General features: G+C 35.2%; 3 protein-coding genes across 5 annotated transcripts; 2 read left to right on the forward strand and 1 right to left on the reverse strand.

The window, feature by feature from the left end:
* Nucleotides 1-1,040: 1,040 nt before the first annotated feature.
* Nucleotides 1,041-6,309, reverse strand: LOC128217904 (uncharacterized). The gene is made up of 8 exons (XM_052925361.1): nucleotides 5,811-6,309; nucleotides 5,630-5,653; nucleotides 5,366-5,484; nucleotides 4,396-4,704; nucleotides 3,709-3,792; nucleotides 3,317-3,382; nucleotides 2,178-2,235; nucleotides 1,041-1,857 (listed from the first exon to the last, which is right to left on the reverse strand). Exons 1-7 carry the CDS (start codon nucleotides 6,268-6,270, stop codon nucleotides 2,227-2,229), a joined length of 1,071 nt encoding a protein of 356 aa, XP_052781321.1. The 5' UTR covers nucleotides 6,271-6,309; the 3' UTR covers nucleotides 1,041-1,857; nucleotides 2,178-2,226.
* Nucleotides 6,310-6,510: 201 nt separating this feature from the next.
* On the forward strand, nucleotides 6,511-10,917 carry LOC128217903 (receptor tyrosine-protein kinase erbB-3-like). 2 transcript variants are annotated; one of them, XM_052925359.1, is made up of 3 exons: nucleotides 6,511-6,593; nucleotides 7,618-9,884; nucleotides 10,505-10,917. In XM_052925359.1, the coding sequence occupies exons 2-3, from the start codon at nucleotides 8,085-8,087 to the stop codon at nucleotides 10,679-10,681; spliced, it is 1,977 nt and encodes a 658-aa protein (XP_052781319.1). In that variant the 5' UTR covers nucleotides 6,511-6,593; nucleotides 7,618-8,084; the 3' UTR covers nucleotides 10,682-10,917. The 2 variants fall into 2 exon arrangements, with proteins under 2 accessions (XP_052781319.1, XP_052781320.1); XM_052925360.1 differs by having other exon boundaries at nucleotides 7,618-8,008; nucleotides 10,505-10,562.
* Nucleotides 10,918-14,137: 3,220 nt separating this feature from the next.
* Nucleotides 14,138-19,314, forward strand: LOC128216797 (uncharacterized). 2 transcript variants are annotated; one of them, XM_052923461.1, is made up of 4 exons: nucleotides 14,138-14,188; nucleotides 14,431-15,567; nucleotides 15,689-15,757; nucleotides 16,342-19,314. In XM_052923461.1, the coding sequence occupies exons 2-4, from the start codon at nucleotides 14,640-14,642 to the stop codon at nucleotides 17,223-17,225; spliced, it is 1,881 nt and encodes a 626-aa protein (XP_052779421.1). In that variant the 5' UTR covers nucleotides 14,138-14,188; nucleotides 14,431-14,639; the 3' UTR covers nucleotides 17,226-19,314. The 2 variants fall into 2 exon arrangements, with proteins under 2 accessions (XP_052779421.1, XP_052779422.1); XM_052923462.1 differs by lacking the exon at nucleotides 14,138-14,188 and adding an exon at nucleotides 14,255-14,342.
* Nucleotides 19,315-19,599: the final 285 nt, after the last annotated feature.

Below are 19,599 nucleotides of genomic sequence, written 5' to 3' on the forward strand. Positions count from 1 at the left end.
GCACCGGAGGCAAAGTATCGCAGTGTTATACAAACGTATTCCTCAATAGACATTCAATTTCTAGAAGTTGTTATGCAAATGTCTTCGCCCATAATTCGCATGAAAATCTTATCCCGTCAATGCCAAACCGGTACCTTTCTCTCAGTTTATCTTATGTGAAACTTAGATGTAAGTTTTTTCTTTTCGTCCTCTGTTTAATGCAGCAACATCGGCAGCCATTTTGTTATTCGCTATGTGTGTTTAGCGAGGCCCTTATGCACCGCTATATTTTTTCGTTAAACTTGCCATAATATATGGATATCGTTATCGCTATATGTGCCAACAACCCTTAAAAAATTTAGCGAGTGCCTTAGCGAAATATTAAGCGATAAGCGTCAAAATAGCGATAATCTTCATCGCTTTATGTTTAACGAATGTACCAACAACTGGCCCAACTTCACCATGATACATGTATATAATGATCACGACGATGAGGTCCTTATAAATCCATATCATCCTAAAATGAACATCATTTCGCAAAAAAAAAATGTTTTGTAACAAACATTTAAAACATATAAATATGCTAAGATATTCTCTGTGTGTTCGTTAATACATTCTACATGTACTTCATATTTTAAGATAGGCATCGTCACTGTCTGGCAGAAAAAAAAGACATCTTCCCTCTCAAAATGCAGAGTTACTTGATAATATTTTGTCATACGTTGTCGAAAATGTTTTCAATTTTACCAGCTTCTAGAACCATCTTTTAGACATGTAAACAAGCACCGGTTAATTCAAAATCGTCTGAATTTCGGATGCCGTTTTAGACCCACTAAAATGTCATAACGTTATGTTTTTGTTGCCTTTCTTGTTCATAGAAAACTAACAACCAAGAAATTTGATTAACTTGTACATTGATTTTTTTAGTTAACATGGTTACAAGCACCTGTTTAAGTAAGGCATATGATAACTGTACAAGGCAGAAACAAAATGGAAGTACCCTTACAAAATATACCAATATTTAAAGCTGAAGAAATGTCTATATCATAATAAAGCTTAGATAAATTTGACAAAGAGGTTTATTTGCCATAGCAGTTTTATTCATACATACTACACAGACTCATTCAACAGTTATATAGTGTTGTGTAAGTGTTGTATAAGTGTGGTAAAAGGTTGTCTTAAGTAAATAATAATAGTAAAATTATAATACATTGTTTAAGTGTTTATATCATTAGAGTATGTATTTTAATAAGGTCAATGTAAATCATGCATTTCAGAAAGTGTGCCGGCATATTGCCGCCGTAAATTTACCATATAACGTTCGCAAATTGTTTCGTGTTAAATACTTAATTTTCAACGATAACTATTTAGCTATCTAGTTAATATTTGCTAAACGTTTTCGGTAAGATAAATATCATAAGACTAAAAACAGGTTTAATAGTGCCCAGAACTGCCACCTGTTACCTTTTCATGCTGTACAACACCAACAGGTTATCTAGTTTTGGTTTGCGAATTCAATTTAATACGTTACATAATAACTGGTTATCGAGAAAAGATTCTTGTAATCAAGTTTTGTTAAGTGCCCTTGAATAATTCTTCTCGCAATGATAAAAAATATAAGGACACTCCCCGCAGATTGTCAATGTTTAGTAGAAGTCCTTAAATAAGTATCCCCGTAACAGGAATCACATAAATGGACACGCACAGCAGCTTGCCAAAGTTTAATTAAGTGTCCTTTAGTAAGTCCTCTCTCAACAAGGAACAAATACACGGTGCACCATTCAGCATGCTATGCCCATTTTTACCTGATCGAGGTGTGTTTAGCAACCAGATCTTTTCTGAGCATAAAAAACGACTAAACATTCTATCTGCGTAGTCCTGTAAAATAAAACAACGTAACATGACAATATTATGACAAAATCAATGAAACAAAATTCAGTTTAAAATCATGCATTGATGCATTAGTACTGTCTTAAAAACTAAAATGTGAATGAATTATCTAATTTCATTTATATACGATTCAAAACATGAACACAAAGAACTCATACAATTAAAAGCCTTTTAAAAGGATCCTCAATTGTAAAACACATTTACATGCAAGTTATAAATCGCAAAAGTACATAGATATATATATACATAAATATATCGATTTATAAAGAAAGTATGTTATTTCTACAGGCCTTATTAAATAATCTTACGTTAAGTGGTTCCTCATAAAGACGCCTGTTTTGAAGCTCCTCGCGTTGTTCACACTTTCTTATGAAAAGATCATGAAATAAAACGTTAAGTGCCCGTTAATCAAAAATCATAAGGGATTGAATGAAAACAATCGTACTAGAAAGCGATAATTAGATGATTCTTGTTACAATTAACTGAATAAGACTAAATATTAGACAATTAGTAACATCAATCTAACGAACTTATATACAAACATTTTTATTCTCTGTTAGCACAGACAAGCATATGTGTGCGTGCTGAATAATAGTGAAATATCGTTATGTGGTCCTTCGTCAACACTTTTCCTGTCACCACAAGTAAGTTTCTACACAACATGTATGAAACTTGGTCTAAACAAGTGTTTCCTTTAAAGGAGGTCAAGCTCGAGTATGTAGATTTAAAGTAGTGACGATCAATAGGTCAAGTATTAGATATATTTTCAATATTCGAATATTCGACAAGCAAAACAGTATACCCAATCTGTATGACTCTTGGTAAAATATTGCTTTTAAACAATTTAGATCAAATTAAAATACGGGTTATGATGTATAAAAAAAAGTCAACAAGGCATGGGAAAAACAATACTCTAAAGTTTACATTTGAATCTTTTATAGTTAAAAGTTGTGCGCATATGAATGTACGTTTTGAAAGGTCAAGAGGTCAATTATTTAGCAATCTTGAATCCACAGCAAATTTTACATACAGTCAACGATCGATTAAGGTTTGAATTGGTCCAAACGTTTGGTCCATTTTTTTCACCGAAACATCATGAAACTGAAAAATCAGTCAAATTCAAGACATTATTCGACACCTTATTTTCATGACTGTTAGTAGAGTGTTGATTTTATAAAATAAGGGTAAAGTTCGAATATAGGTCATGTCATGTCAACAGGTCATAAACACTCTTGTCAAGTTTAAGTCTTGGTTGTGCAGTAACAATGCCAATTGTTCGGAAACCATTGTTTACCCTCTCACGTCTACATTTCAATACAGTAAACAAAAACGATGGATTGATTGTGATGCCAATTTGGTGAAAAAATTATGTTTCAAGATAAACCACTATTGTTATTAACTTGCTCAGAGATGTAGCGAATTTCAAAAAAAAATTTTTTTTGATTACCTTGCATCTGCTGAATTTGATAAGGATGATTTCTAATGTTGGCGCTGTGTAAACGTGTAAAATAAGCTTTGTGTCGGGATTAAGGAAAGGTAATATGAAACAAAATGTTTAGACAACCTAGAGACTTCACGAAGTTGACTCTCATAAAAAGAGTGGTGTTCAAAAAAGGATGTATCAGCAAATCATATTCGTCTTTTAAAGGTTTATGTTTAAAGACTATCTGCATACCTTTACTTAAAAATGCAAAAGTACTGACATTCAGTAAGCAACTTAAGTACTATATACGCCATTGTGCATTGACCCTATTCACTGTATAGCGTCTAACAGTAGCATTTCTCAAAATACTTAGTTCAAGTTGACCAATACTAAAATTTCCAAACAACTAAGGATACTTCTGTCTGAAAAATAACGACAGCATCTTTCTTTTGCCAATGCCGGTTAAAGCTCCAAAGTTGCCGTTGAACTGCACAAAAAGCCTGAAATTACATAAAAAATTGACGTTCAAGCGGTGAAATATTAACAAGGTTGTACATTGTATCCATTTTTTTGAAAAGTAATACTAAAGAAGATGTTATCTGGAAAACAATGCTAGTGTATAATTGGTTTTATATGTACAAACCAAAGTCCGTCATATTTGTTTCACTTTTAATCTGCATTAGATTAAAGACCTGAAGGTAAATTGATATTTCCGGTTTCACAAAACTGAGTATCATGAAATGAGATGAACGCCATACGTCCGCCAAAATTTGATAAAACAGAAGATAATATATGAAAGTTTCTAAAAACGTTTGAACAGCGTAGTACAGACCTATTGTATTTTAACAATATTTAAAGAGATTTTAATTGTATATGTAATATTTTCATAAGCAATATATGGTTTTAAGAATTGTTCAATGCAAAATCCAAAAGAATACGATCTTGAAATTATCTTAACACTAATATGTATGATAGTGAATAGTTAAAACTGTTCATTTCCTTGAGGAAATTATGAAAACGATATGAACTCGCTTGAATAAACTTAATTTCACAAACAATTCTCATGAAATATAATTCTAAGAAATATAAAAGAAAACAATTACCTTGACCATAAAGCATTCTGGTCGCAAATTAATAACTTGCCAACACAAGCATCCAACGAATAATATAATCGTGAAAGCAGCAATTATTATGCTAACAAGCATAATCGCAAAACCTCCTGAAGCACTGTCCGCTCTTGAACGACCAAGAACTGTGTAGACCATAATCATCATAACCCCCAGACAAAACAACAGCAAAATAAAGAGGAGCAAACACGTTATTCGTGGAAAGAAGTCGTGGATGTGAAGGTTTTTCATAAATAATGACTGGTTTGCAATTTTCTCGATGTATTCAATATCTTCGTCTGTGAGCTAAAACATAACATTGTTAAAAATGTATTTGGCCATACAAAACACACTCTGTTGTGTTAAAATTTTAAGCAAGCTTAGCAAGTTTTATTGGCAGTGTCGGCTATACTTGCTTTTGGCCATGGCCAGAAGCATATTTAATGAGATGTACAAAACTTGTAAAGGTAAGAAATACAACATATTTGAGTTCATAATATACAAAACAAATTATTCCGAGAACTATTTCATAAATAACTACGAAGGAACTGAAAAATGCTCGCGGAACGTCTTAATAAATATATGTAGACTAAAGTAATATATAAATAATAATAATTATTATTATTATTATTATTATTATTATTATTATTATTATTATTATTATTATTATTATTATTATTATTATTGATGTTATTATGTACATATACATATTCAAAGTATTCTATGATCCAGAAATGTATAATTGCATAGAAAAACGTAGAACATGACATTAAATTGTATTCAGATTTCAACTGTTTCTAATAATATAGCATGTGTTGCGAAATGATCAGTATCAGTCCGATGCTGTACATATTTGACACAAAGACGTTGTTTTAATGATGCAAAACATAAGTGATGAAGGTGATAGAAATTTCAAACATAGCTTAAACCAAGAGAAATTATTAACGGGATACATATACAGATATACCTTTGTCTTCTTAATGATTTCTAGTCGTCTTGCAGGATCGCATTCCAGTTTATACCTTGGCAGTGATGGGAATCTAGATTGCTGCGACAATGAAATTGAAATCACCTTTCCGCTGTCATCTACAATTCGTATTTTTTAAGTTCTATTAAAATAAAGGAGTCCATGCAAAACATTGATTTTCATAGTTTTAAACAGAAGGGAAATATGCTAAAACATTTGAGCAAAACATGACTACTTGGAAACATTACATTGCAGTCGACGTACCTTCTTTCATCTGTGTTTTAAGTCCTACAACAATGAGATGAACAGTCAGTCAAACGTGTTAAAATGATCATTCAACTAAGTAAAACATTAGTTATTTTAACAAAATACTTAAATATGAAAAAGTAAATAAATGCAGAAACAATCATCTATTGAAGTACGAAATAAAACATTAATACTTAACCGCTTTCAATAACAGCCTTGATAATTGTGCGATGAATTTCAGTTATATCGTCGTTTTCGCAGTCGATGTATGTTTTGTTTTCGAGAATGTCCGGTACATCACACGGTTCGATTTTCAGTGGAATAATACTGAAGTCTTCTCTAATTTGCCGATGGATTGCTTCTTTTAATTCATGTTGTGCAAAGCTACTTTTTGAAAAGTCTTCCGACAAGACTACCAGCATATGCACGCTTGCGTTGATTTTGTCACGCATGTTATCAAATATCCCATGTCCCGGAGTAAAATCTCTTTCATGGTAGCAACATTTTATACCTCCTTTTTCCAAATTTTCCACAATTCTGTGTACTTCGTTTACGTTTTCGCTAACGTAGCAGACAAAAACGTGGTAATCCTTTTCGGGTGGCAACTGTGGTATATTAACATTTTGATGATAATCAAAGTTCATTTTGCAGGTCGCCATTTTGTTTTCAAAAAATAGTGTTATATCTTAAGTATTGGTTTTGATCACCCTTTTAAAACATCGTATTACACTATTGATTATGGAGAAATAATGAATGTGCTTGTAATGAATAGGCGGAATTCTGTGCAGTAATCACAGGTACAAATATTACGTATTGATCACGGAGAATGAATGTGATTATTTCGCAATGAATAAGCGATTTCTTTACAATTATGACATGTATATTTGTTCTATTACGTTCAACTTTAAAGCAGCTTTGTAAGACGTTTTAAAACATGGGGACAATTGGCAAGTTTAAATGGAATTTTACAATTCTACTTTTTGTAAGTAGCAAAATAAGTGAAAAAATATAGTTTTAGATAAGCATGCATGATGTATATAACAAATAATATTTATAATTTATGTTTATATTTAAACAAGGAATCATTTTCAACGCGCTACAGTGTATACAAAGCATATACTATATGCTTAGGGCGTTTTGTTGCAACCAAACTAGTATCAGTTTTGGTTCCAATGGATGCGGCAGTTTGGAACCCTGTTTCGAAAGTTTTGTTTGAAGTAACAAACGAATTATTTTGTGTACAGTTTCAACAATTTTTTGAGCCTCTGCATGTAGCCATTTTTTTCTGTATGTTTTCCAAATAATGTTACCGCAGATGGTCGGTAAGCTAAGTGGTATTACAGCACATGTGTTCGATCACAATCCGTACCAATTTTCGGATGGAACGATCCGACGAAACAATACAACTAGTTTTAATTTTAATTGAAACTGTTTCAACAATACTCAATTCGTGAAATCGATATTAAACCCAAACTAGTTTATTACCGCCCTAAGTGTCTATATACCATGAAAGCAGGGCGCTGGTTACTATTACTACTGAATTCATCTTTTTTCGCCATATCGACTTGACAAGATATAATAATTCAAGGCAAAACATTTGGTGCAAAAACAAGCTCGTGTCGGCACGCTGGCGTTATAATTTGTGAATTGTTTGTCCTGGCAAACCTCGAGAGAGCGATTAGCAATTTGTCGTTTTTATTCGTTGCCTTTTTACCTTGGATAATAAGCTCTTGTTGTATTTTGCTTTAATACTGATTATTAACGGTTATCTGTAACATCGGATAACAATATAAATCATCTTGGTCTTAACCGCAAATTAAAATTTGTTCGCTGTATTTTCATTTATTTATAATTGTCTTTAAACTGTCCAAAATCAACAGCAATTTTGACCCAAAAGGATGACACAATTAAGCAATTCGATCACACTTATACGTTAAACATATTCATATTTATCTAACAGGTTAGTTAATCGAAATAGTCTGACTTTACTCATTTCTTTCTTCCAGACCATTGTACTGTGTGCATCGCAGTGTCCCGATCATAAACCGTTTGCTTCAGAGACAGGTTGCGTATCGGGATGTCCTGAACTATTTTATATCCGGAACACTACTTGTGTGTTTGACTGTGGGAATGACTTTGGTGATGAAACTAACCATTGTGTTCCGTCTTGTCCGGATGGCTATCTTTATCGAGAGACATTGAAAACTTCCGGGAAAGGAATGTTTATTGAAAAGATGTGCATAGTATATTGTTACTATGATGAGGTCATTTCTAACACTGAATGCATCAAACGTTGCCCGCCGTCGCAAATGTATCTGGACATTGAAGATTACCACCAGCGCTGTATTTCGATATGTCCAGCTAGAAAACCGTTTTTGATAAACATAACCTTTCAAGGTATCAACTATATGCAATGTGAAAGTGCGAAGCATACATTTTAGATGGTTATTGTGTTCCAAATTGTCCAATCGAAATGGTACATTTAAACCAAACGTGTATTGATAGTTGTCCAGACTCGCACTCTGTTGTCTCAAATGGTCAATGCTTTCAAGAATGTAATGAACACTCTATACATTTAGGGTGCAAATGCCCAGAAGACAGACCTTTTATTGAAATTAGAACCTGTCTTACTAACTGCTCAGATCTAATTTCATCTTCAAGTCAGCGTTTTTGTGATGAATCATGTTTTCCCGGTATGTTATCAGAGAAAAATAGTCAAGGGAATTATAAATATATAAACAGGTCCATGTGCGTCGAATCGTGTTCTGATGAGCAGGCGTTTCTTTGCAGGAGTTTATATTTGAACTGTTTACCCGACTTGATTGACAGAGAACTCACTTTTTGCGTACAAACTTGCCCTTTATTTTCATTTGTAAGTGGGTCAAAATGCATAGAGTATTGTTCCGACAGACAATATGTCAGAAATAATTCCTGCGTTGACAATTGTAGTTCACTGGAGTATATTCAAAGAAAGAAGTATTCAAAGTTTTACAGAGAAGGATTTGAATGTGTAAATGAATGCAGTCCAGAATTTGTTTTATTCAACAAGACTTGTGTAGACAAATGCCCAGCCGAGTCGCCGTTATCATTGAACAGGACATGTGTCAAAGTTTGTCCACCAGATCAAAATGTTAAATTGGTCGTCACACCTCGAGTCACGTGCAATATTTCAGAGCCTGATTGCGGCTGGATTCCTAAGGCGGAATATTTTGAATATTTGGTTTGCAAGGACTCTTGTCCGGAAAACGAGTTTTTATTAAATGAAACTTGTCAAGCTTCTTGTCCCTATACATTTAAATCATGGAACGGCTCATGCCTCAGAACATGTCCAGCATCAGTGCCATTTTTACAGCCTGAGGGACTGTTTATTCAATATCGCAGCTGGGTGCAAAGCAATAGGTGGGACGGCTATTATCCTTTAAAAGTAGGTTTCTCCTTCAAGACCACTGCTTTAATAGTAGATACATGCGTTGACACTTGTTCAGAGCCGTTTGAATTCCACGATGCTCAGTTGCTACAGTGTCTGTCAGGTTGCCTCAATGAGCGCCCTTTTGTTCTAGAAACAAATAATGCTTTATTTTGTGTACAGCAATGCCCACCATATTTAAGTCTGAGAGCACACGTTTCAAAAGAAGTATCATCTAAAACTTACGCTCGTACCAGAAACATCATTGCTTGTAGAAGTCATTGTCCCGATGAAACATTTTATTTCAATGGAAGTTGCTTACCGTCATGTCCGTCTGAAGCAATCCATGTTCGGGAAGGAAAATGTGTTGGCTGTGACAAATTTACTTTACATGGAGATCAATATGCATATTGCGTTGATGATTGTCCAACCAGTTTTATCAACGGCAAAACATGCGTGGACGAATTTCCAAAAGAAAAAGGTTTTGTTATCAACAAGCACTGCTCAAAATGTCCTGAAGAGGCGCCTTTCCAACTTGATGTTATTTTTGGAGAAGATAAATGTGTTAAGAGTTGTAAAGAAGACGACAAACTAGCTGATTTTTCTTGTGAAAACTGTGAAGATACGGTTAATGCTAAATGTATATATTCATTCGAATGTAACGAACCGGATATGATAAACTATGATGGAATGTGCTTAAAGTATTGTCCAGACGGATATGTATTCTTATGGATTGGGTGTATTTGGAATATTATTCCTTTGATAATTGTAGTATTAGCAGGTGTGCTGTCAATTTCAATTGGGATATTCAGCAGAATAGTCATCATGGAATATTTTGTTTTTGTCCATTACTGTTTTTCAATTCCGGTAAGTGAGGATAACGTTTTCCGAAATACATATCCTGAATCTTTCCGGAAGTGCTTTCAATCGAAAGTCTTTAACTTAAATTACGAGTACCATTCCACTACAATATTTTCGATGTTTTTTAACAAACCAGTTAGTAGCGTTCGCTAGTTAAATGCTTTTGGTAGTTTAAACTGTACCAAGAATTGCAACACGGACAGCTCCTTATAACAGGATCAAACTAAGCTCACATTTTTTGTTTCGGTCACAAATGTGTGATATTCTCATTTTATAGAGTTTTGAGAGGTTTAAAGGAAACTACAATTGAGAAAATCAGGATTTACTTTTTTTGTTTGGTTTGAGTAAGAACCTTTGGCTAAATGGAATAAAATACCTAAGCGTGTTTCGCTTCAAATTTATTTCTTAATAATGAAGTCGAATTTTTCGAATAATCTAAAACGTAACATAGCAAGATCAAGCTAAGCTCAATATGTGTGTTGAAATTACTTAAAGATTATTATGATAAAATAAGTTTTGTTTGATAAAATCCAGTTTAATCAAGTATTTAGTGCTAAATGAAATATGATCCTTAGACTTTTTATGCTTATGAAGAATAAAAACAAATTATTTCCTTTACATTTCAGAAAGAGATCAAATATGTGCTAAATCAAAATGTTGACATTTTGCTGGACCAACAGCAAGGACTGGACAACGAAGGGTTTGAAACAAGGCTTATCAAATATGTGCTAAATCAAAATGTTGACATTTTGCTGGACCAACAGCAAGGACTGGACAACGAAGGGTTTGAAACAAGGCTTTGAAAACAGTAACAATGAATGGCTAAGCGTTCTGAAACAAGACAAAGAGCAACAATCAAATTATAATACAATAAACTCTTCCAACGATGTGCTATGGTATATCATAAAAAACGCGACAATTATATGGAACATTTTATAAATATCCTGCTACATCATAAATAGAATAAAACTGTGTGTGCGTCGTTTATAAACACTGTGCCCTTACTGTTTTGGCCAAAACTTCATCACAGTCGACCATAAACAAAATAGAATTATAATTTAGTGTTATAAGTCATAGCTGTGTGCTAAAATAAAACTTTCCTTTTCGCTGTATTTTGATTTGATTTACGATGTATAAAATAAGTATCCGTAAAAGTAAAAATCACGTCAGGAAATGCAGTAGATCAATTGAACTACGTAATTTGACGCCTTAACGATCAGCTGAATCCCCGAAAGGATCGGCTGTACCAACTTACCAGTCCCGGCCGTGATAGTGCAAAACTTTTCCCTTTTGTATACGCCTTTTCATAGAACGTATCCTAGTTTAACCTGCGGCGTATGAGCGGGTTAGAATTCGGTTGGGCCGGCGGCGTCCAGCATGTAGTCCGATTAACAACTTTAGAAGCATGTATCAATTCGGTCCGATTATGTATGAGCATTACATCTCGGGAAAGCAGCCATATTACCCTAGTCACTCGAGAGTTATCGCCCTTTATTTTTTAGACATCACCTTAAATTGGTATTGTCCGATCAATCACTTTGGATGCTTTTGTCCAATCGTCACCAAATTTGTCAGAATATCGGTAGAATATCTCGGTCAGGTTCGATAACCAGCTTTCACCACTCAGTCACTCCATAGATTTGAGTGTTGAATTGGCAAAATATCTACCGTGGCTATAGGTATGACCCTTGAGCTGCCCAAAACAGTGTCCGCTCTCTAATTTGACGTTCAACTTCTTATCACCAAACATGGTGTCTTAAAAATAGGACGGGCGAACAGATGTCGCTCATGGACGCATGCTGTACTACTATGTGTACAAGAGAGGACATTGTCGTGACTGGAACTGTAGTTATCCGTACCGCCTTCGTTTGTTTATAAAACAAATAAACTTCGCAAAACAGCCACAACTGATTTGAAGCAATAGAAGTCACCGCAAAGCGTTCGCCTTCGCAGGTTTGCCTGTTGTTGGCAGAGGCAAACCCAAATGCATTAAACTAACACATATACGCGCCCGTTGATGATATGTAAGTTGGGTACAAGATGATAAATTTGCGGTTGTATTCGTATAACTGAAATGAAGTGAGTAGCGGGTGTACGGATGTATACTGAATTATCCCGTAAGTTCTGTTCAAATCAAGTTTTTCATGTAGTTTTACTAACTTGAATAGTCTGCGTACCGAACACTGATCAGTTTTAGTTCCTGCGTACCGTTGGCTATAAGCTTACAAAACAAACTATTAAATACCGCGTGCAAAAAACTGTTGTTTGGTCTACATTCTGTATTTGTTTAGTTTTAGGTTGACATTACGAACAATACAGGTAGATGCTTCTTAGATTATGTTATTCCTCTATGATCTTGAAGAGCACAACTTTATACATCCATGTAATAATACTTACAAAACATTCAAAACATATATCGGTAATAAATATAAACTAAAAAAGTAATTGCCTCATGGAACGCTCTTCCTTCTAATATCCGATAGTCTGAAACACTGTCGATTTTAAAGTCACGACTAACCACACTTTATCAAATATCAAACCTACCAACCTATTATAATGAAGGCAATCGTTTCGACACCATAATGCACTTTAGAATTAGGACCAATTGTAATATTTTAACATAAACATACTTCCAGACCCTTACTGTCAGTGCAGTCAAATAGAAACGACCGTACACTACTAAGTCTTCTTCCACAGCCACCTATACCGCAACATGAAACAGATTCTCTTTCAAAATTACCAATCACCTCAACCTGTTTATTTACAAACACTCTTATTCGGAAGTCCTCATTATGATGAAATTACAAACATAAACTTATTTCGCAATGTTCATAAGTTCATCTCAGCCTCGAAAAGGTTTTCGTAATCTATTATAAAGGCCTATTTGAGAGTGTTCCCGAAACACGAGCCTAAACCAGTTCACATACCCTACTTCTTACTACCTATTTCTCACCTGCCATCTCCTTTCTCTTTCACAACCGGTCAAAACTCCGCATAAAGATTATTTATACCTACTCTTATTCTCCCTTTTATCCTTTCTACCGATTCCTTCCTATTAAAGTTAATTTCACTTATGAAAAAAATATTTTACCGTCTACGCTATTTTTGTATATCACGATACATTTGTGACTTCCGACAACCTTACCACAAGTATTTTTTATAGCATGTATATTGCTATAAGTTGTCTATACCATATCGATGTATTAATGATATAAATAAGGAGAGAAGTCTTAATATTAGCGCTAAGCTATATTTTCAATCCTTTACCCTGTATACTTGTAACACGCTGATATATTAACAACATATGAATAAATACTGTCTACACCATCATAAGGGAAATAATTGAGGTGGCTTTACTGAAACTACTCCAAAGGTTGCCCCACTTTATCACTTAGAACACTTTGAACAATAGGTAGACCAAGGAATCTAAATTTACTTTCCTTGGCTTAGTTACTTAAATGTTAAACATCGCTATCCATGTTAACGTTGGCTGAAAAGTCCCCGTGTGTAATTAGGCAAACATACTACACATAAGCCCATATTTCGACAATAGTCCCGGCCGTGATAGTTTTTTCTCAAATCAACGAAATTTTAATTGGAGCCATTCGTCAGTGTGGTAACTGCAGATATAAAATATTTAAGATAGACTTTGTATGCTCTTTTCCGCTACGACCAAATGCTTGACTACAGCTCGTAGCCATACGAAGCCTTGGATTAAAACCAGATTTATTAATAGCTTTTGGCACCAGGTGGTTCAAATATCGGGGTTCACATCTATACTAATGTGAAAAACTACATAAACAAGCTCAGTAGCAAAAAGTTTAAACGTAAACCCGGTTTAATGGCACTGGGTAAACGCCAAAGACATAAAACACAAAAAAGAATCACAAACAAAAAACATGGAATAACAGCAAAAAACTCCACAAACAGCACAGGCATTAATACTATATATATAAAACTAGGTATGTTTATCAATGATTGTTAGGTTGCAATACAACTCCTAAATTAATTCATTTTTGACGTAGTGTTAATGTAATGAACTTCCTTATAAACATGTACTGCATTTAGCATGATTTCTATTTCAGCTAAAAGTAATAACTATTTGCATGTTGCTTTAAATTATAGTATATTATCTTGCAAATTTAATTTCTTCAGTTTACTCAGCCCATAAACTAGCAGTTGCGCTTAATTGGCTTAATTTATGTACATCGATCGTGTTACGCCTCAAGCATTTAATTACATTCTGTATGAACATGATCTGCGTTTTTACTCTATGTATAACCTTTCAAAACAGGACTAAAGAAAGTGAGGTAGGTATTATATTGAGTAAATAAAATTCCCTTAAAATACGTATTAAACTTTTGAATAAACTTCGTTTTAATATGACAATTATTGAATAGTTATTAACTTGAATAAATTGCGGAAGTTAAAGGCCATTGGTAATTTAAAACGTCAAGTTTAAGTGTAAGTGTATTTCATATCGAAGTTTTATCCTGTAGAAATATGATAATGTTATGCAATACTACTTTAACAAGATTGTATTGTTTCACAGGTGCAAAAAAAGAAAGGAAAAGAGGAGTGGGCTTATTCATTGTTTCTCTGAAGTGTGTTACAATAACCGGTAAATCCTGATTGAAAGAAGTGATTACAACTTTTTAATACGACAGACAGGACGGTTAATCCTCATTCATAACTCAGTTTGGTTTATGATCGTTGGCTTTTTGTGTTTGCTTTAAAAATGGATACTTATAGTAAATAAAAATGGAGGTTTCACGAAAGAGGGAAGGCAATTTTTCGAGGAAAAGTGAATGTTTAGGATGTACACCTTGTTCGCAAGACAGAAAGTACGAGAAACCGGAAGCTTTCTGTACCAGCTGTGAAGAATTTCTTTGTTTTGTTTGTGCAAAAGTCCATAGGAACCAAAGAATAACAAGACATCACGCTCTTCTAGAAAATTCCGAAATGCCTAGCTCCATTGTTTCAGATTTTTCCAACGAAGGTATTTGTACTGAAATATGCAGTGGGCACCCCAGCGAATTCGTGAAATACTACTGCACGTCCCATCTGGCATTTCTGTGTGGCGACTGCGTAATTAGAGAACATAGGAATTGCGAGGTTGAACACATTCCAAATGTTTGCAAGGATTATAGAAATGGAGTGGAATATACGTCAATTGTCGGAGATATCACAACATTAGATTATGAGTTCAAATATTTTAAAAGTGCTTTAGAAAAGTCCATCCACTCTGCTCAGCTTCTTGAAGCACAGCAGAAACAAGCTATTCAAGATTACAAGTTCAATTTATTTAAACGTATTGAACAGAGCGAACGTAAACTTATTGACAAGATAGAAGAAATTAAAACAAAAGACGAGACACGATTAACAACCATGAAAGCAAAAATTCCGGGTGTATTAAGTTCAATTAATTCAATTAAGTCTACACTTCATTCTAAGAATGTTAACAGTTCCCAGCTATATGTTGAAGCTAAACGCGCAAAGCAAGAAGTTGCCAAGTTACGTTTAGCATTAGATAGAATGAGGATAGAAAACACAATACAGAAATACCGATTCAAAGGGGACATATTGTCAGAGAGTATGCTTGCAACAAATAACGTGTTAGGATCGATTAAAGAAGATGATAATGACGATGATGCTCTTACTGACACTACGGATCATGATTTGATCACAGGTACGTGTATGCCGACACTTCACGTTTAATCGATGCACATGAAAACCTGAAATCCGTCTTTGTATGCACTGGTATGGTATGATTATTTTTAAACTCGACATGTATAAAACTTTTTTTTCAGATAGTAAAGATATGGTCGAAAAGGTTATGGTTGGCAGAGCAAAGGAACAGTTCACAGAAGACCTCACAGGTTATTTCAATGTTTACTTTATGATCATTCTTGTTAACATTTTTCTATTGAATTTGAGCGTTTATTTTATGTAAGAAAGACTAATGTTATGTTCTTGAATTCAAGTGCTTACGTAAAAAACCAAACCTTTATTCCAAAGAATAAAGTAATTTATATAGCAGCAGAGTTCGGTTTTGGAACTGTTGTAAATGTGCTAAACACTGTTGTGTGTCGCAAATGTTTTAAAACTGTTGTATGTCGCAAACGTGCTTAAACTGTTGACAGTCGCAAGGTTGAATCGATAGTGAATACAGCCTCGTTCTCATTTTACAAATCCCGATAAGAGATTTACGCGTCCAGCCCTCCACCCTTCTGGCGTGGTCTTTAGTGTCCTACTTATTTCCTTTATAGACTGATTGCTCTGCCAAAACATTTCGTCTCTCCTTTACAAATTATTTGCCATTAATGTATTATGCTTAATTTTCCGAGAATGACGTCTGAAATTGACCTTTCCAACTATGTAGGTTACTGAAAAAAATTCCATACAGATAAATATCTATACGATATACGATCACCGTTTTATTGTATACACTTTTTCATTTTAGATTGTGATGACGCGAAAGATTTTTGTGGTCAACTTTTGCCTTTTGTAAAAAAACTGCCTGGTATTAACGCAAGTATCCCATCCGACTGGTCGTTTTGCTGTCTGAATAGTCTACAGGTCCTTCCAAACGATAGGCTTTTAGCCACAGATCAGGAAAATGCATGTATAAAGTTATTCAATACCAAGACTAACCTTTTTATATCACATCTCAAGCTCGCTGGAAAACCATCGGATTCGTGCATAGTACCAAGTCACAGAGTTGCTGTAACTTTGCCGATGGAAAGACAGATACATATTGTGGACACACAAGAAGAACTAATTTTAGTGGATAGATTTACTGTAAATGGGTCTTGTCGGGGAATTGCATATTATGATGATCGATTTATCGTCTCATATACGGAACTGCCAAGAGTAGAAATACTTGATGTGAACGGAGAAACACTAGAAATTGTTTTGAACGCTAGTTTGCATTCACAAATATTCCAATACCCTAACCATTTAAGGGTTGAAACAGGACATAAGCAGTCGTTTATATACGTATCTGATCAAAAGGCAAACATGATTATAAAGCTAAACATGTCTCTTCAAGTTATTAACACTTTCTCCGGTGAAAGTCTACGTGCCCAAGGTAATATATGCGGAGCTGGAGAGAATATGCTTTTGGTTTGTGCGACAAAAAATAACGGCATCGTTGCTCTCGAAACAAAGAGTGGAAACATGAAAACAATTTTTGGACAAAATGACGAAATTGCAAAGCCTATTGCTACGTGTGTATGTCGCGAACATAATCGGATTTTTATCAGCAACGATGAACGTGGGAAAAGTGACATAATACTAGTATTCGAGGGGAAATTGAAGAAATCGACAGAATGTAGCCATGGTTAAATATTTTGATGATACACAAAAGGAGCAATCCTTCGGAACATGATTCAAAACACAACCGAAGTATAACAAGAGATGTTTGTCAAACATTATGCCCCCCTGAGCGCCATGTTGTCAGGATTATATGGACAATTGAATGAAATATGCATGGACCGAAATGACAGCTGATTTGTTGCTGTTTTAAGATTATGACCATTAAAGTGTGAGGATAAAGTGTGTTATGACCGTCATGACCTTTGACTCTATGAACTCAAAATCCAGAGTCATCAGCTGGTCACCAGAAACCTAAATGACAAGTTTGAGGGCCATGGGTGCAGGCGTTGTCAAGTTATCACAAGACAAGTTTTTTTCGTTCAAGGTCACTGTGACCTTGACCTTTGACCCGATGACCCCTTAAATCATAAGGGGTCATCTACAAGTCAGATGCAACTCCAAGTCAAGTTTGAAGGCCATGGGTTCAGTCATTGTTGAGTTATCACTCGGACAACCTTTTACCATTCAAGATCACTGTGACCTTGACCTTTGGCTCTATGAATCCTAAAATCAATAAGGGTGATCTACTGGTCAGGCTTAACATCCATGTCAAGTTTAATGATCATAGGTTCAGGCATTGTTGAAATATCAGTGGGGGAAGATTTGTTAACTTTTTTGCGTTAAAGGTTACTGTGACATTGACCTTGGCCTGATGACCCCCAAAGTCGATAGGGGTCATCTACTGCGCAGGCCCAACCTTCATGTCAAGTTTGGTCCAAGAATTGTCGAGTTTGCTTTCAAGGTCACTGTGACCTTGACCTTTGACCCCTAAAATCAATAGGGGTCATCTACTGGTCAGGCCCAACCTCCATGTCAAGTTTGAGGGCCATGGGTGCAGGCATTGTCGAGTTATCACTCGGACAACCCTTTACCATTCCAGGTCACTGTGACCTTGACCTTTGGCCAGATGACCCCCAAAAACCATAGGGGTCATCTTCTGGTCAGGCCAATTCTCCAAGTCAAGTTTGAGGGTCATGTGTGCAGGCATTGTTGAGTTATCAATCGGACAACCTTTTACCATTCAAGGTCACTGTGACGTTGACCTTTGGCCCAATGACCCCCAAAAACAATAGGGGTCATCTACTGGTCAAGCCCAACCTCCAAGTCAAGTTTGAGGGCCATGGGTGCAGGCATTGTTGAGTAATCACTCGAACAACCTTTTACCATTCAAGGTCACTGTGACCTTTGACCCATTGAGCCCAAAAAACAATAGGGGTCAGCTACTGGTCAGGCCCAACCTCCAAGTCAAGTTTGAGGGCCATGGGTGCAGGCATTGTCATTATATCACTCGGAAAACCTTTTACCATTCAAGGTCACTGTGACCTTGACCTTTGACCCGATGACCCCCAAAAACAATAGGGGTCATCTACTGGTCAGGCCCAACCTTCATGTGAAGTTTGATGACCATACGTCCAGGAATTGTTGAGTTATCACTCGGACAAGCTTTGGTCTACCGACGGACCGACCGACCGACCGACATACCGACATGCCTGTGCAAAGCAATGTACCCCTCTTCTTCGAAGGGGGGCATAAAAATAACCGATAATGTGTATTGATACGAATCGTTTGTGGCGCGATGGCAACACTCAAGACCATCGGTTCAAGCGGTATCTTTTTGAAATGACCGCAAGAAAGACAGAACTAGCAATTCCATGCAGTATGAACCAAGTACATGTCTTTCTGACAATGTGCCATTATACCATATAATTTTATGAGTTAAATGCCTGGTTAAGACTATTGCATTGGTCTTTAGTAATCCTTCATAAGCGATACTATTAAGGCTTTAGTTGTTCAGTCATTCGTATTACACTCGATAAGGTGTTGATGTTGATAAAAGCGTTATGTTTGTTATTTATGGAATTGTTTACCAACATGAAAATATTGATACAAATCCTTTCATTTAGTGGAGAGTAATCTTTTAACTGTACGGTATAATCTCATGCTTTTATTTGTTTCGTGTCAGCCAACCAATTAACAGCTTTATTATTTCGCTCATTCAGCCAGGATTGTATTTTTTGGCATGGCCATCTAAAGAAATTAAAAACAGCTACAATTTCTATATCAACTTATTGTTATTCCAAAGGTCAGGGAATTAATTAAATTTACATCTTTTCACTTTGTTTTACTCATAAGGCGGCTACTTTTATTGTTTACTTGTGTTGATACATGTACATGTTCTTGCAACATAACATATATGATATGTTTGTTACCATATGAAATTGCAGTATTCTGTGTGTCTAGTCACTACACTTTTATTGGTTTTCCTATACTATAAAACACAATCTGCTTAATTGAAATTTGTTAAGTCTATTCACCGGCGGATTTTTAACGTTGAAAACTGACT

Source organism: Mya arenaria, chromosome 14 (assembly GCF_026914265.1).
Source record: "Mya arenaria isolate MELC-2E11 chromosome 14, ASM2691426v1".
NCBI lineage: Eukaryota > Metazoa > Mollusca > Bivalvia > Myida > Myidae > Mya > Mya arenaria.